Source organism: Bidens hawaiensis, unplaced genomic scaffold (genome assembly GCF_021521415.1).
Source record: "Bidens hawaiensis isolate Kalapana, Puna unplaced genomic scaffold, B.hawaiensis_p1.1 tig00063623_1, whole genome shotgun sequence".
Lineage (NCBI taxonomy): Eukaryota > Viridiplantae > Streptophyta > Magnoliopsida > Asterales > Asteraceae > Bidens > Bidens hawaiensis.
The window spans coordinates 24,964-51,181 of record NW_027501376.1 but is presented as its reverse complement, the minus strand read 5'-3'; the positions used below and the strand labels follow the sequence as shown (position 1 = coordinate 51,181).

General features: G+C 31.4%; 2 protein-coding genes across 3 annotated transcripts; both read left to right on the top strand.

Moving 5' to 3' along the window:
• The first annotated feature begins 205 nt into the window (after positions 1-205).
• Positions 206-732, top strand: LOC143603999 (uncharacterized). The gene has a single exon (XM_077080612.1). It carries the CDS (start codon positions 217-219, stop codon positions 682-684), a length of 468 nt encoding a protein of 155 aa, XP_076936727.1. The 5' UTR covers positions 206-216; the 3' UTR covers positions 685-732.
• A 21,437-nt stretch (positions 733-22,169) lies between these two features.
• Positions 22,170-25,429, top strand: LOC143604000 (protein DA1-related 1-like). 2 transcript variants are annotated; one of them, XM_077080613.1, is made up of 11 exons: positions 22,170-22,328; positions 22,726-22,889; positions 23,096-23,312; positions 23,400-23,538; positions 23,612-23,732; positions 23,934-24,017; positions 24,132-24,464; positions 24,557-24,619; positions 24,710-24,825; positions 24,902-24,960; positions 25,060-25,419. In XM_077080613.1, the coding sequence occupies exons 2-11, from the start codon at positions 22,767-22,769 to the stop codon at positions 25,383-25,385; spliced, it is 1,581 nt and encodes a 526-aa protein (XP_076936728.1). In that variant the 5' UTR covers positions 22,170-22,328; positions 22,726-22,766; the 3' UTR covers positions 25,386-25,419. The 2 variants fall into 2 exon arrangements, with proteins under 2 accessions (XP_076936728.1, XP_076936729.1); XM_077080614.1 differs by lacking the exon at positions 22,170-22,328 and having other exon boundaries at positions 22,738-22,889; positions 25,060-25,429.
• Positions 25,430-26,218: the final 789 nt, after the last annotated feature.

The following is a 26,218-nucleotide window of genomic DNA, read 5'->3' as shown; positions in this document are numbered from 1 at the left end:
AATTTACTGTTTCTTGATGCTCACAGCCTGTCCTCCACAACTAACAGCTGGTGTGGGCCCACCCTAAACTCCAAAGCTTCTTAATTACGCTTTTACCATTTCCTGACGTGGCTTGGCGGTCCACAGTATCATTTCATTTGCATATAAATACACACACCTCCTTCATCCCCAGCCCATCTTCATCTTCATCCTCTCTCTCAAAAAAGAGAATAAAAAATGGGAATTTGCAGTTCATGTGATTCAACAGCCGTCGCAACTGCCAAACTAATATTACCCGACGGCACCCTACAGGAGTTTTCATACCCTGTTAAGGTGTCCTACGTTTTACAAAAACACCCGTCCACCTTCATATGCAACTCCGACGAGATGGAGTTTGACGACGTCGTTTCCGCCCTCGGAAACGACGACGTCCTTCAACCGGGTCAGCTTTACTTCGTCTTGCCCTTGACCCGGTTGAGGCGGCCACTGCAGCCAGAGGAGATGGCTGCATTGGCCGTTAAAGCCAGCTCAGCATTGGCCAAAAGCAGCGGCGGTGATAAGTGTCGTAAAAATATTTATTTTGCCGCGCCCGCGTGTCCGACTCATACGAAGAGTTCGGGTCGGGTTTCGGATGTGAGGAGTGTCGGGTCTAGAGGCGGAAGAAGGCGGAACTTTACGGCGATGTTGAGTGCTATACCGGAATAGAGTTGAGGATGAAGAAGTTAATGTGTTTGTAAATAGTAAATAATGTTAATGATTTTTGTAGAATCGGGGTTTTTCGGTTTTTTACCTGAAGAAACGTGGATCGGCTCACTGGTAGACGATCAACTTTCCTCGGGTATGAGTATGCTATTTCACCGATGGTTCTCCGGAGTATGAGTTCTTCCACCTACAAAACGAGCAGCACCGTGAACTTACCCCTCAGAAAGGGACAGAGGGGTCCTCTTTGGGGTAACCCTCCGGTGTGAGAATAAGAGATTGTAGGAGAAGATAATAATAATCTGAGAGTGAGTAAGGAATTGGAATGTATTTTCTTGCTTACCTCCCCTTGTGGAGGTGGTGTGGTATTTATAGTGTTAGGGTTTCCAATGATTGGGCTCAGATCCCATTAGGGCCTTTTTGGCCTCCTCCTATTGCTTTGCGCCACGTGTCCTTAGGACACCTGGTGCTTTTTCATTGATTATTCTCTGACCCAGGCATTTTACCTGACCCATGTGCAATCACGTGGTAGCACATGGGTTTTGCTGAGTTGTCCACCTTTCATTGGCAGCTGTCAACATCAGCATATTCTTATTCCTTAAAGGATACCTTCTGGAAGATTGTCTGACGAGCACAATCAAGGTTGTCCTTATCCTGATTTGGATAAGGACGAGGTTGATTATGTGCACGTGTGATATGCGCCTATCCTGAGGATGCGCGAAGTCTTCTCTTTATTCTCACGCGCAGATGTTTCATGCGCAGATGTGATATGCGCAAGCATATGTAATATGCGCCACGCGCAGATGTGATATGCGTGAGCATATATGATGCGTGAGCATGCGAGATGCGCCACGCGCAGATGCGCCACGCGCATATGTGATATGCGTGAGCATATATGGTGCGCGAGCATGTGATACGCGTGAGCATATGTGATGCGTGAGCATATATGATATGCGTGAGCATATGTGATGCGTGAGCATATGTGATATGCGCCGTGCGCATAGGTTTTGGTTTTGTGCCTTCATGATATCTTGATTTCAAGCCTCTTGTCTATATCTTGTGGGTTGACCCGCCCCGCTCGATGTTAAGGCAGGTACATACCTCTTCATTACCCATGAAATGAAATCTTGATTAGAAAATTAATGTTCATTATAGTTTAAGTTAACCAGTATTTATGATCCGTGTGTATAAGCCTTTATAATCGTATCGAAAACAGACGTGAATGGTTTACCATTCACTACGGCTAAACGAATACAAATTTTATGTGTGAAACTACGAAAAAGTTTATTGTATTCGAAATTTTGTATGATAAAAAACCAAATCTTTTATTTAAGCTTGCGCGTTATAGCAAGAAGTTGATAATATTCCAAAACGTACTTAAAAATGCTTAGCGCGTTGTGGCCAGACTGCTAAACCAAACACACAAATATTAGACTAGATAGTTGATTATATCTGAAAACATACTTAAAAATACTTTAAAAAAATGTCATGTCAAGGGCGTTGTGACTGGACTTTTTAACCAAGCAAAAAACGAGACGGTTACGCATGTATGTTGACAAAATTAACTCGGAATTCAATGTGGTTTTTTTAAAGGCTAAATTCTTTTTTGAAGATTTTAACCCGAGACCTTCTAGCCTCCTGTTTAAAGGCTTTGTTGTCATTAGACTGCCAATCCAATGAAATTCAAATTCAATGTAGTTTGAATTATAAAATTATAAAATGACATAATATTAATTATGATAATTATTATAGTTAAATAAATATAAAAATAGTTTATTAAAATGAGATGGTATTAATTATAGTAATTATTATAGTTAAATAAATATATAAAGAGTCATTTAAGGATTTAACTTGTAATTCAATGGAGTTTGAATTACGAGAGGGTATGATATTAATTATATTAGTAATAATATTAATTATAGTTAAATAAATTTGTAAATGGTTTATTGAAATTAAATAAGAGGGATATGAGTTATTTAGTATTTTCAGTAATAATTTAAAGAAAAAAACTACAATGTATGACATGTAAATATGTAGTAATAGCTTGTATAATGAGCTTACTTACCAATACCAAATAAACAGCTTAAAAACGAATTAGACCAGAAATTTAACTGCACACAAAATATAAATATATAATAATAGCTTCTATAAGCGTTATGAGTTGTTTAGTAGTCTCTAAATGATTTCATTAAAAGACTGTCTCTGAATCATTAAGATACAGAATGTGTTTGGTTATACCATTCAATGGCTCTTAAAGTCTCTTAATGGTTAGGTTTTGAAACACATACTGAATTTTTTAGATATTACATTTTAATCAGTCAGACTTCCTGTTAGTTCGGTACTTAATTGCCTAACATGCCCTTACTAACATTACTAAAGAAACAACTAAAAGGCCAAATTAGACCTAAAATTAAATTGCACAAGAAAAACGAATAGAGTCTGTATAAATTTGGTATTTTTCTTTTTTGAACATGTAATATTTTCTTATTGTCTAAAATAATACTATAACCCGTAATCTTTTAGTTAAGAGTCATGTATTAGAGCAAGATATATAAATTCTTCTAAACAGTGGCATGAAAATAACTTATTAGAAAATCAGAAAATCTAACTAATATATTAAAGCAACACAATTTTGTCCGCATGTCCTTCATCTAGGTTGTCCACATAGGCTTTCATGTCATCAAACCTTCCATAAATCTAATTTTCACATATTCATAGTAAAATTTTAATCAATAATATTTATTTTTATATTTTTGAAACTTATTAATGTAATTATGATATTAATTATTCTAATTAATATTAAAATTAAAAAACCTATTAAATTTACTTGGTTTAAATTATTCATCGTTTCTTCTTTAAAAGGCACATGTTTCGGTCAAAAATCATAACGCTCCCCGTCGTTTGTAACCAGATTCTTTGCCTCATCTATAACCAGTTCTTCATGATTTGTCGGTTTCGTAATCCAAACATCATCAAATATGTTCATCGTTTGCAATTATCAGGTATGATTTATATTTTAGTGTTTAATCGATTTTTGTGAAGAACAACATCAAATCGATTCACTATTATTGGATTTAGGGTTTTAACTGCATGATTTTTTATACTAACGGTTAATAGATTTGATATTTAATCTATTCCTATTATCGATTTATGTTTTAATCTATTTAGGGTTTAAAGGTATTATATTTTTGTTAAATTATCGGTTATTCGATATGATGTTCAATCTATTTGTTCCTTAATATTATGTTTATATATTGTGATTTTTGTTCCTAATACGCCTAATTTGACTACATGTATTAGATTCCTCATTTTTCATTATGTGGGCATCCAGTAAGCAAGAGATCTCATTTTAAAGATTCACGTGAATGATGTAGTTCAAGTACACATGTAGGTTGTTTGCAAAAAAGACTTGGTTTTAAATGTGAATACTCTTCATGTGATCAAGTATGTAGTGGTTTAATTCATGTAAACTAAGCATTTGTATGATTTTGACCTAATTGTTTATTTTTTTTCTAATGTATCTGTGTTAAAATTTACATAATGTTTATTTTGGTTGTATTTTAGTTATTGTGTACGAGGCATGACATTTTGGATGCCGATTTAGTTAGACGATTAACTTTCAATTAATATGTGTTTTTTGTTCTCATGTTATAAGTTATAAAGATGTTTTAACTTTTATTTATCTTTGTTAATATTTGTATGTTTTTGTATTTGAATTAAAATACAATTTAATGTCTCATAATTTATGTAAAGATATCATTTTTTTATAAATATGGCATTTACATTTTACTAAATTTATAATATATACATATATATATAAGACGTTTTAAATATTTTCTACCCGTGTGTAACACGGGCACTATCCTAGTATTTAATAAATATTTAATAAAGTAGCATGACACGACAAACAAAGAGACTTGTAGCATTCAAAAAGAAGTTGAAACCATGACCATCACAATTACACTCGGTGATAAAGAGTTGTGTGTATCTTGGGTTTATTTGACATCTAAAAAGGTATGATTTTAATGATCTAGTTAGGTGTTGGAGCAAAGTCAAAAGACCAAGACCAAACTTTAATGCCATTTTCCATTTTCGCTTTGATACATTGAGGTAGCTCGCTTTGATAATATTGCTTGCCGTTCAATAAAAAGAAAAGCAGTTCATATTTAAAGGCCAAAAGTCAAAACTCAAAACGCTATCGATTTACCGATAATGTAAAAGCATTTACTTTAGATCAAAATAATTTTAGGTTAAGCTATAATACGTATTTACTTTACATGTTAGATTTTAGGTTAAACTATAATACGGTTAAAGATATAATATAAGACTAATTTTAAAAACCACGGTTAGAAATTAGCGGTGAAGGCCATTTGCACTCTGGTGGGTATCAGGAGGTTTTCTAATTTCTCTAAGGTCTTGTTCGTTTCAAGAATTTTTGGAAGGAATTCTAAGAAATAAGATTTTAAATCCCATGAATTGATATGTTCGTTTCATTAAATGAAAGAATAGGAATGGAAACTAAATTCTATCAAATCTCATATTTCATGAGATTTTAAAATCCCACCTATTTTATAAGGATTGTTATGGAAAGTAAAAGCCCCTCTAAAAAAATTCGAAAAAAATCATAACTCAAAATATAAATCAAAAACGAAAAATGTGAAAAAACTAAAACGTTTCTGCCGTTTCCCTCGTTCTTCAAAAAAAACCGAGAATGAAGAAGATTCCAATTCCAACACATATTAACTAACCAAACACATGATAGGGATTCTCAAACATTCCATTCCAATTCCAATTCCAATTCCAAATCTTTTAAAAAAAGCCCGTGAAACGAACACTTAAAGGTTTTCTTTATGTGGTTGGTAGGGTTTGAGTCTCTATAAAATGAAAATTTGCCAAAAGTAACCTTCATTGGTCTTTCAGATGTTTGTCTCTCAAGTATTTGCAGTTAAAAAAAATAAGAAGAAAAAGAAATCGGTGGTGAAGTTTGAATCCAATCAAAACTTCAGATGAAAATCAAACATTTTTATTCCGATGAGAAAATACAATTTCAAGGTTGGATTGTGTAATCAAAGGACGTCTTGTGTGTTATAAGGTATTTTCTTCTTCAGAGGTCAAAGCCATGTGATGGACATTGCACATTGGTTTCCTATTATTAAGAGTAGATTATAGTCTTTGCTTCCGATACACATTAGTGATATTTGAGGCGAGACTTTCTTTATGGCCTTGTATCTCTCAAGTTGACATATCATAACAAAACGATTTGGTTGCTTAAGGTGTTACAACCACTCCCGTTGGGACGTATCATCCCTGATGAGTTTTTCCACTATCGTGAACATCACATAACCGAAGTGGACGTGAGACCATTTGCAACATCAAGCCACTGTTAACACCAGCATTCAATCGCAAAAGATAGAATCTTTAGAAGGAAACCTGATTCAATCGCAAAGGTAGTGGAAGGGGTAAGATAAATTCGTCTTCATTGATAAAAAAGCGTGTTAAAGTTGGTCTTCCTGTATTGAACATTTGATGTAACTTTAGTTTGGTTAACTTTCTTGTTTCGCGCTATACATATATTGTTGGTGTGGTTTATTTGCTGTCATCACACTTAAAACAACCAATCTAATTCTATCTTGATAATTAATAAACCTTAACATCCAAGATCAACTACTTTCTGGTCAAAAGCAATATCCTTAAAAGTCATGTTGCTCATTGTCTATACATAAGACATGGCTCACTTTGAAGGCTAAAATATGATAATTATTATTGCTGTTTTGTTTTCGATTATCATATATATTCTTATAAACTAAAGTACGTAATACCATTACAAATTAACATACATCAAAGCAACTTCAACGTATGCCCTTTCAGACGTCCTCTTTTCAACAAGTTAGAATAATATGTATTTTGGAAAAATGTTGGTTGTGTAGCCGCTCACCACCCCCGTCCCCTTCCGCATTCGGAATTCTAGACGAGTTCGTGAACGTCCAGAAGTGAACGGGTAATGAGTATATCCCCCTTTGCCGTCCCCTTTTGTCCCACGTACCATTTTTGCTTTTGTATAATGAATATGACCTAATTGTTTTAGAGTTAGGCTAAACGTACCTCTCCCTTACTTGTTATACCTCCTCCCATGAATTTTCAATTCCTTTAACAATTGTATTTTGCATATTACTTCCCTCTAACATTATTATGTTACACAACATTATATATTTTATCGTCAATAAAATTTGTGTAGTTTATTAGCAGATGATACGCAATTGCTTTAATAAATGCAAACTATCTTTAAAAATTATTTAAAAAAGAACACTATCTAAAACAATAAAACAATTATAGGAAAAAAAACCTTATTTTAAATAATAAAAAATGTTTTTTAATTAAAAACGCTTTTTGTTTTTTTTAAATAAAAAATAATAATTTAAAAAAAAAATGTGTTTAAAAATAACAATTATAAAATATAACATAATGACAAAAAAGATACGACAAAGGTTTTGATTGTATTAATGTAAAACTTAAGAGAGGGTGTATGTTTATTAAAAATAAATAGGGGGTATGTTTAGCAACACCCTTACTTTATCCCATCTAAGTTTTAGTTCGTATTATTTAGTAATTGATTCTTTGCTCATACTTAATTTTTTTTACACTTAAAAAGTTACATAAAACCACTGGTACAATTTTAAAGAGATGATATTACAAATTATGATATTTGCTATTAAAAATATGTAAAAAATTTTAAGTTAATATAAAAGTTTAAAGTTAGTAACTAACTAAATATAAATACCTATTATAAAAGTAATATAAATAAATACATGAATTGTGTATGTCTATACTATATACGTGAGACATGGGCAAATTAAGACAACTGAATTTTAAGAGTTTTACAACTTGTAATGTATATGGTACACCCTATAAAACATGTAAGATAAAGGCAAACTTGTATATAACAAAACTAGTTTGAGCCCCGTGTATTACACGGGTAATTTATGAAAATTGTAAACACTAGCCATTAATTAAAATTCAGTCAACAAAATGATCATATATTGTTAATACAATTACAGTTTACATTAAAATTGTAAAAAATAAATAACTAAGGTTACACAAATATGCTATAAATAAGTAAAAAAACTTCCTTGTACACTAACTTGTTGTTGTATTGATCGGTATACATTATTTATCAAAAATCAAAATCTTTAGTTTATGTGTTATTGTAACTCTTAATAAGATAACATATAGGTTTGCTTGTAACTCTTGATGTAGCCATGTATAGTTGTCCGTCTGACAAATAAGGTTCGTTCAAGTACATACCAACCCTAAATAGTGAAAAATATATTCATGAAACTAACAAAAAAATATATTCATAAACATAAAATATCATACCTTTTAAACAATTAATATGATGTCATTTGAGATCATCCGCGCTCATGTTTATCCAAAAAATATGATTATCCCAAAAACACAGATTACATGAACTTTGATGATATAATCATCCTTGAAATCTTTAGAATCTGAAATTGATTGATCATGATAAATTTGTTGTCATTAATATTTGTGTATGACAAATTTTTAATTGATTTTATATTTTACAATTAAAAGTTGTATAATCAAGCAACAAATAAAATCAAAAATTAAAATATAACAAAATGATTTGTTTCATTTCATATGAATGCAATTCATAGGAAAATGACAAAGACGTACTAACCTTAAAGTCATTGTTCAAATAACAGTGATTATTCTGAGTTAAGAGAATATTAGAAGATTTAAATTTGCATAAAGTGAAGATAGTGATTCTTATTTATAATATTTCAAAATATTGGAAAAGGAATGTTTAAATTTTGAATACTAATACCGTGCTATTAGTTAATATTATGGTAAGTTATTGAAATACTTAATTAATCGAGATATATGTATATATTTTAACAAACTTATAGAAGAAGAAGAAGCAAAGATTTTAGGTTTTCTAAAAGCATGGTAAATGACTTTAACCTAATTAACTATTTTTTTTACAATTAATATGAAAATGAAATATCTTTGAAATGTAACGAGGAACACGATTAAGTTATAAATAATAAGAAAAATAAATATAATAAATTTCTCTATTAAGTTACACTATGATTAACGTGTGAATCTTAAAGAATTTTTATAACATATTTTAATAATAAATGTTATAACTATAATTTTTTTTAAAAATTTTGTGTATTACTTTATTATTTTGAATATAAATCATAATAAACACTTTAATTATGTATTAACCAACAGAAAACACTAACCTAACCTCAATTCGTTATATTTGTATAAACATAAAATTAATCTACCTATTCTAATAAAGTAAAATAAATTGAGACACTTGTCATGTTTTGGTTAATTCTCACAATTTTTTTCCTCCAAAACTAATATACCCTAATATATGTAATAAATCAATAATTATTCACTTTCCTTTTACACTATATTTATATAATAATTATATATTTTTATAAATATAAATATTAACATATTATTTTACTATATATTTCAAAATACATGGTGAATTCCAAAAATTAACAACAAATCATGTTTCTCAAATGAAAATTGTTTCGGGTTTTTTGTGAAAGTTAAATTTGATTTTATGGGTCAAAAGTTGGTAAATAAATTGTTTGGTACAAGTTAACTACATTTAGGTCAAAATTTGTTACGGGTCAAAAGTGAAAATTTTGAGTATTTTTAAAAGTTTGAGAATGCAAAATAGATTTATCGTCAAATTTGTTATGGGTTCAAAGTGTTAACTTTAAAATGTCAAAAGTATGAAAGTTAGAATTTTAAACATGATTCAGGTTTCAAGTTTATTTTTAAAGGCATTTTTTGAAATAATCAAAAGGTTCGGGATTTGGCAAATTGACTATTTTTCCCTCAATTATTGAAACTTAAGAAAAGATTGCGAACACTTTCGACATGCCACCCCCAGGCCTATCAATGCTTATAACTTTTATCAAATTTCAAATATTTATGTCAACATTAATTTTTCCTTCAATGGTGATGAGAACGTTGTATGGGAAGCATGTCATGCAAAACTATGCTCAAATGAAACAAAATATTCACAAAATTTAATGGGTTAACATGTTATTTTTTATGTTGTCATTATGAAAAAGTCGAGAAGCCCTCTGAAACTTATCAAAATTTTTTTTATGGTGTAGCTCAGAAAAACATAGTTCTTGAAGAACATCCATTGTTACAATTTAATATCCTTCTTTCCTTTGATGAGTGGTAAATTGATAAATATATCAATAAAGGTAACGCCTCTTTTGTATTTAGGCTGAGTGGTTAGAACTACTATCGTATAATAAGTCTTATTTTCGAAATTGGTTCATAACCAAAATTCTTTCAATTATACATATACGACACCGAGAATGAATTTTTCAATAGAAAGAAGCATTCTCGGGTACGATTTTACACAGGCATTTTTTTTATTAAGTTCATTTGAAAAAACCATTTTGTGATATATATTAATCAATCTATGTACACATTGTATAGATACAAGCATAGATGTAATACATTTTTTTATTCATATACGCTATGTAATTATTTATTTTATTTATAATTTTATAATTTGAATTATCCCGTGTGTAACACGGGCTCTAAAACTAGTAAGTTAATATAATATTGAAACTATGTAAAAACCTAACGAAAACGATATTTTATTAATTTAGGTTTCAATATCCTAAATGATTTTTGGAAAGTATGTGATTAAAATAGATTTTTTGGTTTAATATTTTAAATTTGAATACTTTTAATTAAATAATTTGTCTTATAGGGCATATTAAATTAAATATATTTAAATGTATACATCAAGTCAAAAAATATATGTTTTGAAGCATTTTGTTTTGAGCTATGGAAGAAAATACTGAAAACTAAATATTAATTTTCTTATTACTAAAACCATTTATGTTACATAAAAAGTCAAATAAATAAATGACATATAGTTCATATAGTAAATCGTTATACATATGGATTGTAATTATAATATTCAACTTTAATGAATTAATTAAAGCTAAACACCAAGATTTATGTAATAGGTATTCTCCATGTTTGCAATATTTACATAAAATGTTTAAAGAAATTTAAGAAAATACACATTTTTCTACGTTCAAATGCACATGAAAAAATTTTAAATCCAAATCTGAAACTAGCCTTATATAAAATATTATGCATTGTTACTCGAATCCCAATTTAAAAATAATTTGTAGTTTATTACCATACAAATCCATTTCTTCGACAATGACGCGCTTTTATTTTCTTTAATTTGCAATTATCTGTGACTTGAAAATTTTATTTTAACAGACCTGCAATTTCAATGGTGAATTTTTTTTTATTTTCTTATTTCACCATTAATGTTAATGAATGAATCGGTTAGGATTTATTTTTAATAAAAATAAACTTAAATTCATATATTGAAATGACTTAAAGATAAGGGACTATATATTATAATAGGTTGAAAAAAAAGATGATGATGGTTATGAGATTGACAAGTGACAAAAGTGAATAGTCTTTTATTAGATTAGATAGATATGCTTAAAAATAATTACAATATTTCCCTTTTACTTAACTCAAGTTTTGTAAATTTATAAAATAGTTTCAACTTTAGTCCATCATCTTTACTCATATATCCCTTTTAAATTCAGTTATAAACCAACTCCCCTTCAACGATTTTTAAACGATTATAATTTTTTCATACGTTAATATTTTTTTTTTAAAACTGCACCAAAAAATAAGCATCCTATTGTCTTTAATTTGAGTATGATTTTACTATAGTTTTTATTCAATTAAAAAAAATTAGCATGTAACTTATAGGTGTTCTCAATTCGGTTTTGATGGTTTTTATTAAGTTAAATCGTGAGCCAAACCGCCAGTAACATTTTGTTGTCGTTGAAGATTGAAACGTACCGTTGAAAATTTAAACCGAATCGTGACCAACATATTAGTTTCACGGATGGAGCCTTAATTATAAATTTACCGCCCGTCCAGGTTTTATATGGTCGGTTTTCGGTATAAACTGCAAACCAACTATTTGCCGTTGTTTGAAAATTTAGAAACCCCATGACCAAAAGTTAAAGGAAAAAACCAACCATGAAACCAAACCGATGACTAGTAATAAATGGTTTCAAGGTTTCAAACAAACCATGAACATCTTACATGATTAATAGGATTTGGTGTTACCTGCTACATCGGACCGTGTGGTAAAGTTAAAAATGGTTTGGGTGGCCTAATTTCACCTTGTGTGCCAACTGCCAACCTTACACGGCTATACTCGGGTCATAATTTCTAGTTTTAAGTTACGTGGCCCACCTTTTGCTATCAAATACTTTTTTTGGTAATACCAAATAATCATATTCTAGATTTTTTAGATTTTTGTATTACTGAAAATAAAAATAACATGGTGAAAATGAAGTGGCTAGACAATGAAGTTGATGGTACGCATCTTCCTTTGAGTTGATCCACTGAATGTGCCTTACAAAAAGACAACGTATAATATCTTTCTTTCATCATTGTTTTCCCAAGTTGATTAAATCGTGAAATAGATATTATGCATTAGGCCATTAGGGTATTTCCTTAGCTAAGCTAAGGCTGTTTATAGTTTTGACAAAACTAAACTGTCTAATTGAATATTCTGAATTTGACTATATGGTTTGGATTCTTAGTTTTTGGAAACAAATGATCTGCATGTTTGGTTCTGGATTGGATTTAAGTAATGTTTGGTATGAAGCAATGAAGGAAATATGAACCGCATGTTTGCTTTTGGATTGGATTTATGTAATGTTTTGTATGAAGTAATGAAGGAGTGAATGAAATAACACATTTAAATAAAATGAACATAGAGATCTTTGGTTAGGAAAATACTAAAATGACACGTGTTACCTAGTGATTCATTTTCCCTTTTTTTGTTTTTTAAAATTCATCTCTCTTGATTTTGTCATCTTATTTTCCCTTCATTTGTTTGACGATTTTGTGCATGGATGATTTTCTAATTTTGTTTAGTTGGCAAAATAGACACATAAGAAAACCAGACTCTGATCCAAAACCAGTTCTTAAGCTGGCTCAAAAACCAGTATGGAAAACCCCATCAAATACCGATACACAAGTTTGAATCCATATGAGAATATATAAGTTGAAACCATCTGAATCGAACATGAATAAAGCTGGCTTCAAATCAAACCCAGTTACTATTATATATATTAAAAAGGAGATTTTATCTCCTCACATAACTATTATTCAATTTACTATTCAAGTTCATAATATTTTATTAACTCAATTGTTTTTTTTTCATGTATTGCATTTTATTTCTTACTACTTAAGGTTTATTTTTATTATTTGTTATTTATATATGTTTTAACTTTTAAAAACACAATAGAAATCTATACATAATACACTATTAGATGGTTTTTATTCTCTTTATTTTACTTTTTGTTTCAACTAATTATAATAACAAACTATATTTTTAAACTTTGAAATTGGATAAGTATCGACTTTACATGTTTTATTTGTCGGTTAAACGATTTTCTTAAACTTTGTTTTCATATTTGTTATAGTTGGTCTTTAAAATAACCAAATCTTTTTCATGATTTAAATTGCCCATTGACACATGTCTTTATATTCGCGTTTCGACGTTTGATGTCTCGCCTTTAAAATATGTTTTTTTGGCTTACTAATTCATGTTTACTAATTTGTGTTGGTTATACCGATGCTATCTAAATTTGTGCCACCTCTACATTTGTACTATTACTATAGACCTAGATAGAGCTTTTGTTCACAAGTAGCCCATAATGAAAACCACAAAAAAATATTCGACTGAAAGGAATTACCCAAACACTCTCGAGGGTGTGTTGGCCCAAACACTATTTGAAAGTTGAAATTGCGTTGGTCCAAACACTCTTGAAATTATGTTGGTCCAAAAGCTATGACTTCTAATTCGCTTGAACTGCTATTTGCCCGGAAAATGAATATTCATTCAATCATTCCAGAATAATCACGTCCGATGGATTCACATGGGAAATGTTTGTATAGTGTTTTGTTTGTATAATTGTATAAAAGTAAACAACCAAAATCATTTTGACTTCTCGTAGTTTATTACATGTTTTAATTATACAAATGCTATGATTGGCAATTTTGATTATCAAATACTTGTCTTTTTTTTTTTCATGTATGTATAGGGACATCATGGTGGTAATGGTATAACCCACTAACGGCTACCTAGTAGAATCATGCAGTGTGTAGGCTTGGTAGTATTAGGCTAATTTACAGGATCATAGTAAGTACTAAGTAGCGAGTAACCACTATTAAAAATATACTTGTATTTATTTAGGAGTAACTCAAAATTAAACGTAGTTGTTCAATCGAAAAAAGTATAATCTAAATAAGTATATATTTGTAATATACATCATCTCATAACAACCAATATTATCCTTTTGACAGAATTACAAAGATTGTCTTTTGTGTTTGTACCCAAATTCAAAGATTGTCCTTTATGTTCAAAATTGACCGGGTTAACACTTTTAAGTTTTTAAATGTTACAGTGTTTATCTTTTGACCCTAACTCAGTTAAATTTTCTCATTAAATATAGTCATGTACAAATGTAGCAAAGCCTCAAATTTACACCGAATCTCATTTGCCTCATGGTATCCGGCAATTAAACTGGAAGCCCAATCCAAAGTATCAAAGCCTCAAAACCACCTTAATGCCACTTCCTATCCAACAAGCACATTTCCTTTTACTTCCCAGTAAGCTTGCCAATCACCTCTTTATACCCTATTAAGTTAGGTGCCCTTGTCTTATATAGGTTCAACAATTTAAAAGAATTATAAATAAAGTTGAATATTGCATTAAATAAGTAAAAAAGTTATATTACAACTATAATTCATAAATTAAAAAATAAATCATAAATCTCTAAATCTTTTTTCGATACAACATTAGATAATACACTAAAAATATGGTAACAACTAAAGTAGAATAGCATTATGAGAATATAACCGGTACAATCGAAACAAAACGAACCTATCATCAGTGGAAGATAGCTTTCGATTAGTCGAAGAATGTGCAGTAAAAAAGAATCGACATGGTTTTAATTAACAATATATGGATGGAGAAAAAAAGGCGGGTCGGGTTCAGTAAAAAATCCACGTGTGTTTAACAATGAACCCGAGTAAGTATTAAGGACAAAAATGATTCATATATCTGTAAATGTTTATATATATATATATATATATATATATATATATATATAAATGATATAATTCGTATTAGAGAAGTTAAATCATGAAAAATGCCCAATTTATAAAATGTTTAATAAACAAACCTAACTTTTTTTTTAAATAAAATGCATTTTGTAAAAGCATTTATAGAAATCAAAATGAATTAAAAAATATGTATGCTTAATGTATAATTAATAGGAGAGAGAGACGGGAAGAAAGAATAAGAATGCACCAGAAAATAACACGTGACAAGAAAAAACTTTTATTTATTATATAGTATAGAGTTTTCTCAATGATTTTATAGCAGCATTCCATCAAACTAGTTGGCCTAAATCCCCATGGTCGATAGAATTTGTGGCTTTGCTATAAGAGACTAGAGTTTCACCCGGCGCGTTGCGCCGAGCAGCTAGATAAAACGCAAGAGGTGATAAAATCCAAGGAATAAGGCTGTAAGTTGACGCAAATTCGTTCGGTTTTGGTTACGCGCATTATGGAATCGAAACTAAAACCAAAAATAAAGAATATATATATATATATATATATATATGATTTCAAATGAGGTTCCACTTTGAGTTTTAAGAACTCGAAAGAACTCAGTGTAAAAATTTTTTTTAGAATTTTTTTTATACATGCGTAATATATGTAGGTTACATACACGTAAAAAAATTACATAATTTTTTACGCACCTAGTCAACTTTTTCCATATGTGTAACGGACACTAAAAATTAATGTAACCACTTACATCTTTATTCTCTTTCCTGCTTTGACTTTTTTGCCATATTTAATCTCAACCACATATTCCAATCCATTTAATTAAATGTGTGGCCTAGAATAGAGTTCTTAAGTTCTTAAAACTCAACATGGTTCTCAAAAGATCATTCCTTATATATATATATATAAGGATCAGGATCATGTGAGAACTTTTTGGGAATTAAGAACTATAAGAACCATTTTGGACCACAAAAAAACCCAAAAATAAAAAATCATAAAACAAAAACAAAAAAAAAAAATAAAAAAAAATAAAAAAACCAAAGTTCTTATTTATCATCCCGGTTTCTAAAAAAACATAAAAAAAATCCCGATTTAGCTAAATTATACATATATGTATAATATGTATATATATGTATACATATGTTTTTCTAATATACACATATGTATAATTTAAGGTAAATGATAAAGCACATATGTGTACATTACGTAACTAGAGATTAAATGAAAGTATACATATGTATATAGATATAATACGAATTAAAAAGAAAAAAAATGGTTTTTTTAATGGAATCGTAATGAAATATAAGAATTTTGGTCTTTTTTACTTTTTTAAAATTTTCATTTTTTTGTTTTATAATTTTTTGAATATTTTTATAGAGGTTTTTTTTAGTGGCCCAAAATGGTTCTCAAAGTTCTCAATTTGCCAATGATTCTCTTAGGATCTTTACCCTACATATATATATACCATATATAATATAGCACTAATGGGCAAATTAAGACGCTTAATTTAAGTAATTTACAACATTCAATGCATTAGGTACAACATTCAATAGGGGCAAAAATGTCATTATCACATTAAATCTCATGTGCATTTCAAATTTCTTTAAAATAAATACAATTTTCATCCTCTAAAGTTACAACATTGGTCCTTCATCTCTTGCTTATATATTCTTTTGTTTTTACTTTAAACCCAATTACCCCCACAATTTTTAAACGGTCATAACTTTTCGTACATTAATATTTTTTTTAAAATAAATGGCATCATAAACACGAGCATTTTATTATATTTAATTCGAGTATGATATTGCTATAGTTTTCGAAGTAAAAAAAAATTATGAAAAGTGTTTGCGGTTCGGTTTTGATGACTTTAAATTAAATCATGAGCCAATTTTACACATTTTTTTTCGTCGTCGAGAACCAAAACTAAAATGTTTAAAATTAAAACCCAACTAAGCCACTGTTACCAACGATTAGGTTCCGATATAGTTTGTACTTCGATAATAAATTGAATTTAAAATATGAATTATTAATCTGTGTATACCTTCACTTTAAATTAAGCAACAACTAATACGTTACTTAAGATAATCATAATATGAACAAAAATATATTTGGTCACATAAATGATAAATCTTATTAATCTCTTGCTTATATATTCTTTTGTTTTTACTTTTAACCCAATTACCCCCACAATTTTTAAACGGTCATAACTTTTCGTACATTAATATATTTTTATTAAAATAAATGGCATCATAAAAACGAGCATTTTATTATCTTTAATTTGAGTATGATATTGCTATAGTTTTCGAAGTAAAAAAAATTATGCAAAAGTGTTTGCGGTTCGGTTTTGATGACTTTAAATTAAATCATGAGCCAATTTTACACATTTTTTTTCGTCGTCGAGAACCAAAACTGAATTGTTTAAAATTAAAACCCAACTAAGCCGAACCGTTACCAACGATTAGGTTCCGATATAGTTTGTACTTCGATAATAAATTGAATTTAAAATATGAATTATTAATCTGTGTATACCTTCACTTTAAACTAAGCACCAACTAATACGTTACTTAAGATAATCATAATATGAAAAAAGATATATTTGGTTACATAAATGATAAATCTTATTAAAATAAATAGAAGGCGAATTTATAACAAGAACAAAGATTACAAAAAAATCATACTTGAAATTGGGATAAATTAAAGTTGTAATAGACGAGTTTATTCATATCAAACAAAACTTTGTTTAACTATATTTTAACTATATCTAATCTATATTATAAAACATATCTAATACTAAATAAGTAAATAATTAACATTTCAATATGTACGGTCAGCTCCGGTTTCAACCATGAAACAAAACTGAAATGTCTCACAGTTCACAAGATAATGAACACCCATAAATTTGTTACATGATTACCAAAGTATGTGTTTCTCGCTGCATCGTGCGGACACTCTTCTAGTGTGTATATATATATATACTAGAAAAGGATCTGCCTATTACTTTGAGAAGAGAATTGTTGGTTTGACCGACGAACTACGTGGGAAAATGGACCTAGCTAGATTCTCAAGCCACCCGCAACGGCCTTAGTCCTCCCAGTTTCTCACTTCCCTCCGGTGCAGTAGATACTTAAGAGAGAGGGAGGGCAAAGCGGGGAACTCAACCAAGGAAAGGAGATTACTCAACAGGCTCTGTCCCTGTGCTAATAGACCCACTCCAATCCCGAGAACCCTACCTGAGCTACTAAAATCTTGGAAATCGACTAGCCTTACTTCTTTCGGGGCTCCATCCCTCTTGACTATATAGGTAGGGGCTTAGCTGCTCCTAGTCAGATAAAAGTTCTAATATATATATATATATATAGGGGAAGTATAAAATGAAAACCCACTTGAGTTGTGAAAATCCGTGAAAACCCTATGTACATCGTTGTTTTTTTGTTACACACGTAATATATGTTGTAACATTTAATACAAAACATCGAAATATAAAAAAAAAATTTGTTTTGCTATTGTAACACCCGTTAACGTCCGGTTTAAAGATTTAAAGCATGTAAGATATGTATAATTCTCGGGATTTAACCGACCGTTCTCAGAAGCCCTCTCGCCATCCCTGTACGTTAAACGTTAATTTGAGGGTTGTCGATCAAGTCGGTTGTGCGCGAATTGTCGTTTAAACGTTAATTTGAGGATTGTGTAAAGGAACCGCCAACCATATCGACTCATCTGACATAATTATGATACATGAGCAAGTTAAGATGGGAATTTGGTCCATTTGGGGCTGATTTGCTTGTCAATTGGTTTAAGGATTTACTACGCGCGTATTCGACTCGATTTGCATACCAACTGGTGAATTGTGCATCATGGTTAGCCCCGACCATGATCATAGGGTGGGTTTGGTTAATTGAAAGGTTTTAGGGGCTGAGATAAAGTAAATGAGTATGGGCTAGGCCTCGGGTCAAAACTATTTGGTTTAGACGATCCGTTAGGCGAGTGTGTTATTACGGGCTGGCTTAGTAACGCGTTGTATACAAATTACAGGCTCTTACTTGTGAGTGTGCACTTAGAGATTCCCTAGCTCGTTGCTGGTGTTTGGGTGATTTCAGGTGAGTTCATTATGCCCCCTTTTTAACTCTTTTTAAGTTTTTGGGCTAGCATGCACACCTAAGCGATTTGCTTGATGAAACGTTTAAACTATTTTATATAGGCTTGCTAGTATATGGCAGGCCTTGGGATGTTATAGTATGTATGTGTATATATATATATATATATTATTGTATGGCCAATATTTGACGATGCTGTAGTCGTATCGACTACGGATGTTACGTATGCCTACTTTGTGTTTGCATACGTTGATGAGATGTTACGTGTTTGGGTTGTACGTTTGCTCGACCCTGATGTTATTACTTGGATGTTATATGTATAATTATGTATATATAGGAATGTACTTATAAAGATGTTTATATATGTATGTGTATATATATATAAGAATGATTATTTACCAATGATGATGGCTTAATCGATATACTCCTTTTACTTTTAAACTCTTGGAAAGACTATTATGAGTATTATTATTGATGTTATTTATTAAAACTTGAACTCACTCAGCTCAAGCTGACTTTGTGTGCATGTTAGTGTGAGTTTTAGGTTAGGAGGAGGATGCCTTATCGCTTGGACGTGCGCGAAGTTACTTGGACGGTGAAGGGCATACGTGGATAGAAGATTTCATTATTGAACATTTTATTTTAAAAAGTTTTATAAATTATATTTAAATTGGTTTTGGGCATAATTCCTGAGTTTTTGGGAACTTATCTTATTATTTATGTTTTCCGCTGAATTATACTCTGAATTGGTTATTTTAATGAAATGAATTATTTTCAAAATTAAATATTTTTACAAGTATTTTGTATGAATACCAATTGTAGGGTACCCGGGGTTCGGGGCCTTACAGCAAATTTTTAACATTTTTTTACTAATTTTTTTATATGTTTTCAGGAGAGAGAAAATATTATATTTATGTTTACATTTTTTTATTAACTTTAATTGTAGACCACATGATTCAAACTTTAATTAAAAACATATGGTTGAGAATGAGTTTCTAGAGTTTTCACAACTCATGTGTGTTTTTATTTTAACCTAACCCTATATATATATATATATATAAAAGTGTTGGAAGTTGAAAACCATAATTTATATTATTTTAATAATAAAACTTCAACTGAGTCATCAGATCGTCTAACGGTTATCCATCATCTCCAAACACCTAATCTTGGTTATCTGTAAAGCAGTTTATAAAATACGCTAGCAACACATGCTGGTGAACACGTTGACACAAAATAATCTTGATACTTAGTTATCCCCTCGAGACATCATACGCCTCGGCCCAATGTGGCTTAGGAAATAACCAAGTTCTGAAAGTCTGAATTACTATTACAAACTCCAGCTCAACTCGAAACCACTCAGCAAACTTCAAAGCGTTCGAGGACTTAGCAACTACCAATATACATAAGATAATCCCCTCTTGGACGTTATGTCCGGCCCAACGTGACAGAGGCATTACCAGGTGTGATGCGGTGTGCCCACCCTCTACCCACATATGAAAGGATCTAGACAAACGTATACGATAGCCTGAGGGTCCGCGATTACCTTTATTTATAAATTTTTAGGGATACATAATCCCATGTAACATTTGTAAGACTCGATTTATAAAGTTGTAAAAAGTTTATACGTATTTATCTTTGTTCTTATCAGTGTGTCTCGCTGATTTATGCTTGCTCGTTACCTTAGACTTATAGTACGAGAATAACATTTTATAAATATCTACACTAATGATCTAGCTTCAAACCTTTAGTTTGCTCACATAACTTTTACCTTGATAATCGTTTCTTTATAAAATATAAGGACCTTTAATCCATTCTTTGTTTATCATTTATACACCACGTTTCTTCTTTATGAAGAAACGTATGTCCTAGGTTTCTTCTTTCATAAGAAAATTTATAAAACTTTATATTTATAGGAAATAACATTCCAACCATACCCTTGTCTTAAAATCTATATTTCAGTTATTATCTGATAAAGGTATGAGCTATATCCACGACTAGGGTCTAAGCCTTATATAATAAATAATTGGGCAGAACTCCTACCTGTATAGCTTGCTTAGAGAAAATGCCTAGGCTTCACGCGAGCAGCACTTCTACTTATCATCAGGTATTCCAGAGAATAAATCGATAGAGGTTCTACTACTTGCACGTACTTCAAGACACGAACACGTCGAAACATGGCACGCATTTCGATGTAACATGTGTGATTAGAGTGTAGATGAATGAATGAAACTTCACCCTATGGCCACCTATTTATAGGCTGAAACTATGTTACTTCGCGTCGCGCGAAGCATTTTAACTTAGCCGTTCGCGCATCACGAATGACAAAACAACAGCATTAGAATATTTAATTCCTTCGCGTATCGCGAAGGATTATATGATAGCCAATCGTGTTGCATGAAGGACAAGAATAGGCCTGATCTGTCATCACCTAGACCTGCCACGTGTCAGCCAATGGCACGATTACTTCACCACTACTTCGCGTAGCGCGAAGTGTTTTGTCCACCACTACTTCTCACGTCGAGCGAAGTAACTAAAATTCAGAATTTTCATTTTAGTCCATTGACTTCTAAACTTGACATATTTGGCTCAAAAATTTAGAGATGCTACAAGGTACAAACTCAAGGCTCTTCGTATGGACACTAAAAGATTTTCAGAGCCTAAGACAAAGTAGAAAACATAACAAGAAACACAAACTTAATAAAACTTCATAACTTATATAATTTGAACGACAAAGAAAAACATGATAAATCACTTTAGTAACGAAGAAAAATAAATTTATTGTAAAAAGATGAATAATTCAACAATTATGTTCTCATTCACCCACCCACATAAATGCTTAGTTGAATAACAAGACTCGATTTCAAACTAAAGCTACACACAAAACCACTAGTTTTCATTATTTAATTAATAATAAAATAATACTCTCATATCCAACTAAACATTTGGATGTTACTCAAATGTCTTTGTTAAGTTAGGCCAAAATAGCACAATCTAGTAAATTATAACCACACTATCAACTGGGGAAAGAAACAAGGTAAACAGTTGGTTTCATAATCTTGACATGAGGATCAAAGTGCTCAATCTCAACATTCTGATTCTACTACAATGGTAACAATTAATTTCATAATATTTTTTTATACTTATACTGCCTTGTTTTTTACCCTAATTTTTTGCTCTGTTTTTTGGTAGAATCTTGTGCAAATTAGGTTCAAGATCCTCCCTTTATTGCTATTCTTGAGGATTTGGGGTCTCATAATTGATGATTATGCTTGTAATTGACTTCAGTTTCTTGGATGATTTCTGGGTTCATCATCTTCATTGGTTTCTGTGGATTCTTTGAATTGTTTTAAGGTCAGATTTTTTATACCCACAAATATTATCTATTTATCTGCACACTGACGTCATAAATGAAAAAAATTATTTGTCTGGAAGATTCTTGGTTTATTTCACTTTTCATAGTTGCTGTTGTTGACCCCTTTTAATAATACCTGATGGTGTTGGTGGAAGTTGAGATCAATTATGGGTTTTTTATCATAAAGATTGCCCTTTTGTTCTAAACGTGTCCAAAATTAATTTGATTTTAAGCAGTATTGTGTACATGTTGTTCATTTTTTACGGGCTTTTGCCATCATACGCGGTAAAGATGTTAGCTTTATCAAATCTTTATTTGTGCAATTGCTAATCTTTAGACTTCTTCACGTGTTTTAACAATTTTAGTGTAATTACTAAAGAATGATTTGGCTTGTAGCAAACAGTTAACAAGCCCAATTGTATACAATATATTGTGGTATGGGTTGGCTAACTAAGATATTCAAAGGGTCAAGCTTGGGCTCAAGTCATAGAGTCACCGAAGGGCGGTATCGTGAGAGATATGAAAGTGACGGAGTTTGGGGGGACCCGCCTACTACATCGGTATATTATACTTTTCTTTATATGGTAATGAGTTTTTGGGGTGGGGGGTGGGGTGTTGGCATTATGTTTTGAAAGTGATTATGTGATATGGAGTGATCAGAATTAGATAACCAGATAATCACTTTTTAAAACGGAATGTGAAACACTCCCTTACTTCTGAAAACATTCTGTAATAATATTGTACTTAATTTCTCAACTTCATGTAGGATGAATTGTTGGACTTTGATAATGAAGAAATTGATCGAGCTATTGCACTTTCACTTGCTGAAGAAGATGAAAGAAGTGTGTGTTCTGTTGTAGAAGATGATACAAAAAGTGTATGTTCAAGTTTAGAAGAAGAAGACGAAGAGGAAGAAGAAGAAGATCAAAAGGATGAAGTTCCATCTCATACTGAAGAAGATCACAAAGGAAAAAAAGTAATTGGTAGGTTGTATTTTCTGATGATTTCTCATTCGTTTGCAACATATTAGTATTATTGCATATATTTTAATTGATAATGCTTTTTATCAGATGACGATTCTTATGTCAAGGAAGATGAAGAGCTCGCGAAGGCTATTCAGTTAAGCTTAAACGCGGATTCGCCACCGAGGAATAATAACTATGGAAGCCTGTTTCCTCGTTTGCCAAGCTTCTTTCAAGGTGTTCACAGGTAGATATTCTTATATTATAACCTTTTGTTTTCAAATAAATAATGGAAATAATGTTTCGACATGTGATTGTAGGACATGTGCTGGTTGCAATGGTAGAATTGGTCATGGGCGGTTTTTGAGTTGCATGGGGGGAGTTTGGCATCCTGAATGTTTCCGTTGCCATGCTTGCAGTTTACCAATATCTGATTTTGAGGTCAAACTCTACTCCAAGTCAAACTTACCTTCAATTTTGTAACCCTGACCGCCTTAGAAAGATTCATATTTTGAAAAAAGATGTCAGCTTTAGATTCAGAAATCAGAATACAAATCACATATCACTCCTCCATCCATGAAAAAATTAACATTTCTTTTTCTATTGTTACTTTGATTTTGACTTCCCTGCTCATCTGTGTAGTTCTCCATGTCTGAAAATCGTCCCTTTCACAAATCATGCTATAAAGAACACCATCACCCGAAATGTGATGTTTGCAAGAACTTTGTGAGTTTCTTTTTTCTTTTTTTTTTTTTTTTTTTATCACACAGGTACTACTTTATATGCGATTGTAGATTATTAGTATATTTTACCTTTTACCTTTTCTAAAATTATACACAGATACCAACAAATAGAGTCGGTCTGATTGAGTACCGGGCCCACCCGTTTTGGCTACAAAAGTACTGCCCGGCCCACGAGCATGATGGGACTCCTAGATGTTGCAGCTGTGAAAGAATGGAACCTAGAGATACAAGATATTTAATGCTAGATGATGGTCGAAAGCTCTGCCTTCAGTGTCTTGACTCTGCAATAATGGATACTCATGAATGTCAACCTCTTTATCTTGAAATTCAGGATTTTTATGAAGGGTTAAATATGAAAATTGAGCAACAAGTTCCACTGTTGTTGGTTGAAAGACAAGCCCTAAATGAAGCCATGGAGGGCGAAAAACACGTAAGCATAAATACATTTGTTATTACTGAAACTACACTATGAATTTATAGTTGTCATATAAGTTTCAAGATTTATTCTTTATTTATTGCCAGGGTCATCATCACATGCCTGAAACTAGAGGACTTTGTCTTTCAGAAGAACAAACCATCAGCACTGTATGAATTTTGAATGTTAAGTAGTTAAAATTTCCAGGCTTTTTTTTTTAGTTCTTCTAATAGTTGCTTTTATTTTAATGATAATACCAGATCATAAGGAGGCCGAGGGTTGGTGCGGGACGAATAATAGACATGTTTACAGAGCCTTATAAGCTAGTTCGTAGATGTGAAGTGACGGCTATTCTCATATTATATAGTCTCCCTAGGTAATTTTTCATATATGGATTTTATATACTTATAAATAATGCTTTTATAATTTATTGTAAAACTTCATAAATTCAGGTTGCTAACGGGCTCAATTCTGGCTCATGAGATGATGCATGCATGGCTCCGGCTTAAAGGTTCTTTTTTCTATTTATATCAGAACACATTGACAAAAATGTCCTCTACCTTCCAACTTTCTTGTTTAATACCTGAGGTTAACTTAGTAATTTCTACAGGGTACTCAAATTTGCCGCCCAATGTTGAAGAAGGGATCTGTCAAGTTCTTGCTCATATGTGGTTGGACTCGGAGATTATGGCTGGAGCTAGTGGTACCAGTGTTGCTTCATCATCATCTTCATCTGCACCCGCACCTGTATCATCAAAAAAAGGCAAAAGGTCGGAGTTCGAGAAGCAACTCGGTGAGTTCTTTAAACACCAGATCGAGTCAGATACATCTGCAGCTTATGGCGATGGATTCAGAGAAGGAAACAAGGCTGTGCTTAAGTACGGTCTCAGAAGCACTCTTGATCATATCCGGCTAACTGGAAGATTTCCTTGCTAGTTAAACTTCACCATCAACAAATCTTGATGATTAATTAAAAAAAACATAGTATTTATAATCAACTATTTGGAATGGTGGCATTGCAGTCTGCCCTGTGTTCTGTAAAAGAATAATGTCTGATACACAAAAATCCTAGGGTTTGCTGTTCTGTAAAAGAATATATAGGAAAAAGAATAATGTCTGATACACAAAAACATTTGTTTCTTTGTTATATACCAGACTAGGGTTTGCTGCTCTAAATCCTATTCCTTTTAAATTTCTTGAAATGCTCGTTTCATTCTCTAGCATGTACAAATATCACACATCAAGATTCTTTTTTAATACCATTTTGAAATGCATTTGTTGCCACAAATATTATCTTTCAGAAAACCAGGTGTGAATCCAAACCCGGTTCTAAACCTGAACCGGAACAAACTGAGCCTGAGTTTGAACCGCTTTGAACCCAACTCGAACTAAGCAATAAGGTTGAAATCGGTTTGTAACCATATACTTTAAATTTTAAAACTGGTTTGAATCTGTTAAATCCGAACTGCACTGGTTCAAACCTGGCTTAAACCCAATTTGTGCACATCTACGGGAGAGCCTTTTACCCTATGAGTGGGTTTAACCGTTTTAAGTCCCTTTTACACAGAATAATGTGGGTCAAACCTTAATGGATCCACTTGGAGTGGGTCGAGATCCACTTGTCCTGTAATATTATTCCGAAGTTGTCTTTTTCTGGTTAACTTCTGCAAATATGTTAGCGCTTTATTTTGGTATTTTGAAAGCTTCTAACCATTACCAGACAGCGTTTAGCTAAGATGTTGCAGCTAATGTCATATTAAGCCGGCTAG